Genomic DNA, 8,284 nt, shown 5'->3' with positions numbered 1-8,284 from the left:
CTCATTTCATTTCACTAAGGTCTGGATTACCCTGCACCAGCAGACCCTCTGGAATGCCTTCAAAGCCTCAGGTAAAAGGCATCCAAGTCCAGGAACCAGTATGCAATCCCTCAAAGATCTCAGACTAAGCAAAGCAAAGCAAAGCATTTAAATCATGAAATGTAACATGAAAACATTCTCAGGGCAATACGCAACCAGGAAATGGTGATGATTTGTAAAAGCTGCTTCATAAATGACATGATCTCACTTCCCAACATATTTATATCAGCCTCTGGAAGGGAGTTCACAGAATATCTACACATGTCAAGCCACTTGTGGGAACATTTTTTTTCAGTTTGTGCTTGTCAGTGACAGCAAAAAGGCCTGGATGAATGAGGACAGAATTTCTAACACCTCTGGATCCTTTCCCACTCACTAACTTGTTCTACCTCAAGACAGAGGGTTGTTTTCTCCCCTCAAGACAAAAATCCCTCACACAAGGTAAAACTGGAAGGGCTGTAGGTCCAGTGTTGCCATTGAAAAGCATACTGCTTCACTGTAACATAATTAGCTAACAGTAGCTCATTATCCTTCTGCTAACACCCATCTTCAGGCTGGAAAGGGAAAAGTCAGCATGTACAGTCCTCATGTTATCCCAGTACTTGACACGAGGGCTGAAAACAGGGACTGAATCAGCCATTCAAAGGAGGTGGGTCATTACTGTTATACCAAAAAAAATCATCAATTATATTGGAATAGATTGGATTTATATTAAAAAAATCAGACCTTTACTAGACTAAGAAATATTAAAGACCATCAAAAGAAGAAGGTTTACAGGATTTACCTACAGTGGCTTTTCTTTTCCCACAAGATTCTCAGTTGAAAACTTACCCTTTACTGATTTGTACCTTGAAGCTCAAATATGTAAAATATGTAATGTTGTGCCTTTATAAGCTTGAATTTCATGTGTTCTGCAGCTGAGGAACATTTTGCACAAAGACAGGCAGTGACTAAACCCCACCAAGACAAGAAATGCAAGTAAATTAAAAAATTACCAAATTCCCCACAAGTTACAGGGAAAAAAATTACACAGAAGAGAATATAAGAAGTTGAAGACATTTCTTTATGTCATCTCAATTCTGAATCTTTACTGGATCTTTAATCATCAGCTTACCTCATTACCACACACAGAACTGGGCATAAACTTAATGGCAAAGAACAACTTTCTTAATTCTTTTATTTTCAGCCAAAAAAACCCAAGCAACCAAAGAAAATCAAAAATTCAGTAGTTCTTCCTTTATTGCACTCTATAAAACTTCTTGTGATAATCAAGAAGCCAATATACAGTAATAGCTTGATATTCCTTTGAAATTTATAGTTTGACTCTTAAAATAAAATTTGTATAGAAAAGATATCATTTACAACCCATTCAGTAGTAACCATTCATTATGTACTCACAAACAATATTAAATAACTTGTATGCAGCAGTTTCTTTAGAGGGCAGAGGGAAATATTTTCTCCTTAGCAAATATAATATTCCACTGTGAAAGAGCCATTCAAGTCAACTTTGGAGCTAAGTGTGATAAAGACAAATTTCATTGGAGAAGCTCAAGATTCATGTAGTGTCACAGGAATATTTACAACTGTGTCCAGTGCATAGTGTAACAGCAGCATGTGAGGAGTCTATTATCCTAAATTGGCACACCAAAATGATCCACCCAGGAAATGCAGTATTCAGAGGACACCAGTGAGGCACAGGAAAACAACAAGGTGGAGAGTGACCAGGTATGCGAGGAATAAATAGCGGGTTTTTGCTCGGGAAGTCAGCAGCTTGGAACAGTAAAGGCTTCGCCCTCGGAGCCACCTCCGGAGGGAAAGGGCTCCTCCTTTCATCTGGGTGGGAAACAAAAAATTCCAGATCAATAATCACAAATATGAATAAGAAGCCCCACTGCAGCTTGGATTTCCAAGGCACTGTAAACCTCTGACACAGCAATTGATGCCACACCACAGGCTACAAAAACATAAATTATTTAAAGGTCAAAAAACCAGCATTATTAAAAGGGGAGAGGAATGAATACCAGGTATTTGTGTATTATGCAGTTACACAGACATACTAGAGATGCATATTGCATTTTGTGTATGCACATAATTAAATGCAATGCACATTTTATTTAATGGATGTGTGTAGTACAAATATGATTGCTACCATTTTAATTTTGACACAGGCAATACGTCTTATGATGCAGTTTACACAGCTGCTTGTATTTGATTCACAGCCCAAAGAGAAAGAAATTAAAGATGTTTTTTCAGTGAAATGGAGTTTCAGAAGTAGTTTGCTGCTTTGAATGATGGCCTGCCCAGCCCCTTGATACCAAACACACAGAGTACTTCAGAGTCAGCTTTTCAGAGCCAAGGCACATCAGACAAGTAGCTGCCTTGTGCCACTGCTTACACATAAAGGGGACAACCAAAAATCAGTGATTTCCAGTCACTCAGGAGGGAAATCTGCACTCCAAGAATGAATGACAGTTGAAAATAAGGTATAGGAAAGGGAAGACAGAAAAAAGAAAGCAGTAGCATGAAGGGGATCATGAGCTGTGCCATTTCAACCTAGTATTCAACCAGCAGGATACAACATGCACACCCTTTTTAAGTAGTTGGTAATTCAGGGCTTTTAAAAGCTTTCATCTCCTTACCTTTCTCACAACAACATGTTCACTGGGATTGATGATTAAGGCTTCCCTCTCCTCCTCAGTTTCCATCTGGACAGTGTATTCAGTGGGTACAGATCTGTAACTGCTCACTTCAAACCTAGAGAAAAATTACAGGGAGACATGGAGTACTGAATTATCTCCTCTTAAGTACTGAATTCACACAAAAACATTATTTTGCATTCTTACATTACTAAGGGAAGGTCTCCACACAGAGCAGTCAGACTCACTTTATGTTGCCAGGTCTTTTTCAGTCTCTATTTACAATCTACGCTTAAGATGTTTCATTTATTCAGAATAAACACCAAAATTACTACCTGACTGAATAGTGATTTTCAGATAATGGTTGTGAGGGATACTTTATGTAGGCAGATGGATAATGATATTTTAAATCTAACCAGTGGCTCTGCTAAAGCTGTATATGTGATTTTTTTTTTCTAACTTGGAAAAAAAGAAATACCACTGAGCCCAACAGATGAAATTAAATAAAGAAAAAAATCCAAAGCTTGTAACACTTTCTTGATCCAGAGTTAAACTTAGCCTGTTTTTACACAGTTATACACAGATTTCCACTGCTTCAGGCATTGTGGACTCAAATGCAGGTTCTATTACCTGTTTGTTCTATTATTTGCTCACAAATCTAACACCCACAGGAAAACCTCTCACTAACCTCTCACTAAAAATAAAAGGGAAACAAATAATCTGACACGGTATCTTACCTGTTACTTGTCTCTTCAGAGAGCCCAAGAGCCTCTTCTGCAGCTTCCCTCCTGCTCTTCTCCTCTGCCAGTGTTTCTGTCAGCTGGGAGAGAGCCTGCTGCATGGACTCATACTGCTGCTCAGTCTCTGCAAGCCTAGGACAAAATGTAACCTGAAATCAGTATTTTATGTACGTAAAGAATTAGTTTTTTGCTGGGTTTTTTATTAAGAAATCTTCCTTTATCTGACAGATTTAATTATAATAAGATGCTTTAGCTTTACATTGAAATGAAGTAAGGTACAAAACCAAACCACAGATGGTAACAATTCAAGGATATGACTTATGCTTTATTTAATCCACTGTAAATCCACTTCTTTCCCTTCTCCACACAAATGCCTTAGAGGGATACAAAAGCATTACTTTCACACTCACAACACAGCTGTCAGGAAAACAATATTGCTAATACATGCTCTGAGTCCTGACCTTTTCCTGAGCTCATTTAGCTCCATATTGTCTATCTCAACAATAATCCCAGATCTTTCCCGTGGCGCTCCAGGGGGAACTTCTGCTCTAGTTTCATCCTAGAAAATATTAAGGGAGGGGGAAAAAAAAAGCCAGTCACCATTTTTCTACTTGATAAAAGTCTTTATTTCAATTAAAGAAGCCATAAGCACCACAAAACAGTGGTACAAATAATTCTTCGTGCCATTTAATTTTTTGATTTCCAAAGCTGAAATTTTCCAAGCCTGTTTTCTAACAGAAAGTTGAGGAATGCTGTGGGACCTGAAGGATACAGGTACATCTGTTACCACAGCAATATCTGAATAATTCTGAGGGGAAAGAAATACATCTACATTCACATAATAATACAGCACTGAGCACAGTTTCAAAATATTGCAGCTATTCATTTATTTTTAATTTACAGTTCTCCTTGTTTGGGTTTATTCCCATTTATGGAAGAGTGAGGGTTCTTTACTATAAGTATCCATATGTGTTATTTTAGGGTATTATATTAACTGATTGTTAATGAATAGCCAAGGCAGTGCAGGAAAGTTTTTTTAAAATGAAAATTTCACAAAGGAATAAGGATAGAATTATAAAGCATGGGCTTGGAGGGGACCTTAAATCATCTAGTTCCAGCCCTCAAATAATAACCCTATGTTATATTGTTACTATTAACCTTATGTGTATAAGGGGTTGGCAAATGGTACCAAAATGCTGCAGTGGTGATATAAATCTCAATTCTGAAAATATTACTCAAACACCTTGCAAAACTATTCATGAATGATGTGAAATTACCACTAAATTTCCTGATCCATTGATAATTGATCATTCAATTACCTCTGCCAGTTGTGGATCAACTGAAAAAATACTCCAAAACAAAAAAAAATCATGTATAAACAGCTTCTTTAAATGAAAAGAATTACACCAGCTTTACAACAATAAAGACACTTATGTTCAGCACACACAAAGGGCTAACTAAAGGACTGGATCAGCACAACAGAAAGTGAATTTTTGGCATGAAATACGTAAGCACAGAAGAAAAAACCCAAAAGTATTTCCATATATTTATTTACCTGAACAGAGCCTTGGAAAGATGCCACTTGCACTGATTGATATTCCCTCTCCAGCCTTAAATACCGATTTTGCAGATCAGTGTAATGAAGCTGGTTATCCCTCAGAGTCTGAGACAGAGTCTTCAGCTGGGCAGACAAGACAGCATTCTCCTCTGCTGACTGCACAACCTGCAAGGAATTCACGTTTAAAGAACTAAAAATCAGGAATTAGCTCCTCAAGGAAATTCCTACAGATTTGAGACCTGCTGTTTCAAAACTGCACAAACTTTTTGGCAAGGTCACAGTTTCGCTGAGGTTTAACTAGTTGTTTTATGAGAGCAAATAAAGAAACGTGAGCATTGATTTCCCCTGTCATCAAAATACCCAAACCAGAAGGTAAAGTCTTGTTCCAGCCTGTTTCTGTCTATAATGAAAAATATTTTGAGTAGAAGTTTAACAGTGCCCCATCAACTCTTTAGAGTGCAGAGTCAAATAAACCTCTCAGTCAAATAAGTCAGAAGAGCCTGACAGAAGATAATACTGACATTTAATTTGCAATTTCTAGTCTGAGCCAACTGGGTTGTTTGGAAGAATCTGAGTTTTAAAGTAAAATTAACTGTCAGTCATGCAAGACACCACCAATTAATCAATATTTCTGTGTGATCCCAGCCCAGACTGGCATGAGCTATTGAGGATCAGAGCTGTTGTTCTAAATTACCTTGGAATTAATCTGCTGGAAATGCAGGTCCTTCTGGTGGATCTCCTGGAGGCAGCGCTGCAGCTCATTCTGCAGCTGATTCTTCTCAGCCAAGACACGTTTGATTTCCTCTGGTGCATCTCCACTTCCAGCAAGGGAGGCAGTTTCTAAAGCCTTAAAAAGTATTAGGATATTCAGGGTAAATGGTACAGGAGTTCTCTAAATAATACACAACTCCAACACTAAATACACAGAACTTCCTTTGCACAATATAATTCCCTTCTTGCAACGTAATACCACATTTGCAAGAGACTTTAAGTAGAAGATGGAGCCTTTTTAATATATAGGGTTTTCAACCTAAATATTTGCATTAAGAAACAATAAAAAACTACCATGAAAAGGCAACCTGACTTAATTTTTACTTTGCAAATAGTGTGGGGCACAAAGAAAGGTGGTAAAATAGAAACATATTAATATAAAATACCTTTCAAAAATTATTATTATTCAAAAATTATTTTCTAGCTAAGAATGTCTTGTATTCATAACCTGCAGAACAGCTATTTTGGAAATATGGATTTCAAGCTGAAAGAGTCCATTTTGAAAAGAAAGAGTCAATTCTGAAAAGAAAAACACACCTGATCTTATCACCAGTTTACAGCTTTGGCCTTCTTTAACTCTAATGTTTTATGGAATCTTTTTACCCACACAATCCTGAAATAAAGATTTTTATCACATACTCCATAACCCACAGATATTACTGTTCAATAGCTCTTATTTGTGATTTTAATCACAGAAAATGAACAGCATAAGAAACTCAAACCTGACCAACTAAAATGTTGGTTTTAATGAAATTAAAAATTCCTTCCTTTGGCACAGAAAATGGAAATAAGAATAGTACTCAAAAAACCACTTTCCTTGAAGCTTTAATGACAGTTTACAAAAGCAGACAGCAATTGCCAGACTGGGTGTCAGCTGCTGCCTTTCTAAATCCAGGATTTTGTTCCTGGCAGAAGCCAATTCCAGCTGCTTCAGGGGAAAGGCAAGAACACTTCCATTAGGACATCTCCCCTTTCTTCCCCCCAGTTAGATCCTGCTCTAATCTGCAGGAATTAGACACTCATTTAGGCTCTGAAGAATGAATTTTATCAGATCTTTAAAATTTCTTTGCATCAACTACACAAATTGTGAAATTTGTTGTCAGTGTGAACTACCAACCTCTTGATCCTCTTAAAAAGCATGTCCCTAAAAATAGGTTGCAGCCATAACAAATCTGAAAAAAAATCCATTTAATTTTTTTTAACTTCTTCCTGTTATATTCTGGATTTGACTAACCTAAGATAACACTTGCCAGATTGCTATCACGTGCTGCACAGTTCTCTTTTGAGGCTGCAAATTCAACACAATAAACTGCTAAATTCCATTCTACATTCCTGCTGCATTCCATTTCTTTACCTTGACTGGATAATTGTTGCCAGCAGGGACTGATTTCATAACAATCATGTCTTGTTGCAGCTTCTGTAGCTCTGCAATCTGTCGGTCTTTCTCAGCAATTGTGATCTGACATTGATTTCTCAGTGCCTGGGACTCAGAGAGGAGGAGGTTTTTTTCCATTCTGAACATAAAATATTGTATGTTAAAGAATTATACACTACATACAAATCAATGAAAAGGATAAAGCTGTACTTACTGTTATTTCTGTAATAAATAATGGTAGTTTTGGAAGAGTAATATGCATATATATATATTTATGCTGTTCACTGGTTAAGTCTACAAGTTAAAATGAGGTCTGAGTATTTTGTAATTTGCTCACATTTAGAGAGAAACATGGGGCTGGCCTTTTGATCTACATCCTCTTCCCCAAAAACTTTTAGTGTAAGATAAATAATACCTTACAGAGACTTTATAATTAGAGATCTAGAAATTGCACTATGGACCATAAAATGCAGTGAGGCACGAGGATACTTCCTATGGCCTCAAATTCAAACAGAATTATTGTTATTCCACACCAAGCATACTCTTTTACTGTAGTTCCAAACACCCAAGTCACCAACAGAACAGAAATCATTCAAGTAAGACTGTTTGAAACTTCACATAAACCAAGAGACATAAAAACACAAGGAAGACTGTGCACAAAGACAACCTCGTGGAAGTTGATGTCACACATTACAAATATCCTTATCCTGCCTCCTGCTAGTTCAGGGTGTCAGTTTTATGTTGGGCTGTGATGAATTCTAAACAAGAACCACATGCACTATTTAAATTTAAAATTCATACCTTAATCCAGCCAGCTCATTCTGGTATGATGTGATCTCTCTCTCAGTTTCTGCCTGGAAGGCTTTTGTCTGATGCAGTGCCTTCTCCAAATCATCAACCTTGGTCTTCAGTTTTGATATTTCCACAGCTGCAAGGTTGGCTCCTTCCTTAGCCTACATTTAATAAACATCATTAGTGAACTGGAGTGAAAACTCTATGGTTGAAGTCTGATTACAGAATACTGGTTTTCCCCATTTGCTCCATTTAACAGGATAACTAACCCCCAAAATTGTAAACACATCTTCTTTAGTCACACAGTGCTATCGTAGCACTCACACAACCTACAGAGTTGAACTTCAGAATCCACAATGTCTCAAAGCATTCC

General features: G+C 37.2%; 1 protein-coding gene across 9 annotated transcripts in view; it reads right to left on the bottom strand.

Moving 5' to 3' along the window:
• Positions 1-1,199: 1,199 nt before the first annotated feature.
• LOC113979059 (golgin subfamily B member 1-like) overlaps positions 1,200-8,284 on the bottom strand; it is a 37,769-nt gene continuing 30,684 nt past the window's right edge. For 8 of the 9 annotated variants that reach the window (XM_027706508.1, XM_027706511.1, XM_027706512.1 and 5 more), the window contains 8 exons: positions 7,921-8,072; positions 7,099-7,258; positions 5,668-5,820; positions 4,971-5,138; positions 3,877-3,974; positions 3,413-3,547; positions 2,679-2,793; positions 1,200-1,872 (listed from right to left, as the gene is read on the bottom strand). In XM_027706508.1, coding sequence (XP_027562309.1) covers positions 1,714-1,872; positions 2,679-2,793; positions 3,413-3,547; positions 3,877-3,974; positions 4,971-5,138; positions 5,668-5,820; positions 7,099-7,258; positions 7,921-8,072 — 1,140 coding nt within the window. In that variant the 3' untranslated portion in view covers positions 1,200-1,713. Of the gene's footprint in view, positions 1,873-2,678; positions 2,794-3,412; positions 3,548-3,876; positions 3,975-4,970; positions 5,139-5,667; positions 5,821-7,098; positions 7,259-7,920; positions 8,073-8,284 lie in introns of those variants that run through there. The other variant, XR_003537707.1, reaches the window with a different exon arrangement.

This window comes from Neopelma chrysocephalum, unplaced genomic scaffold (assembly GCF_003984885.1).
Source record: "Neopelma chrysocephalum unplaced genomic scaffold, ASM398488v2 Primary Assembly neopelma1_381, whole genome shotgun sequence".
NCBI classification, from domain to species: Eukaryota; Metazoa; Chordata; class Aves; order Passeriformes; family Pipridae; genus Neopelma; species Neopelma chrysocephalum.
Note: the sequence above shows the minus strand (reverse complement) of the source record. Positions and strands in the feature narration are given on the sequence as shown.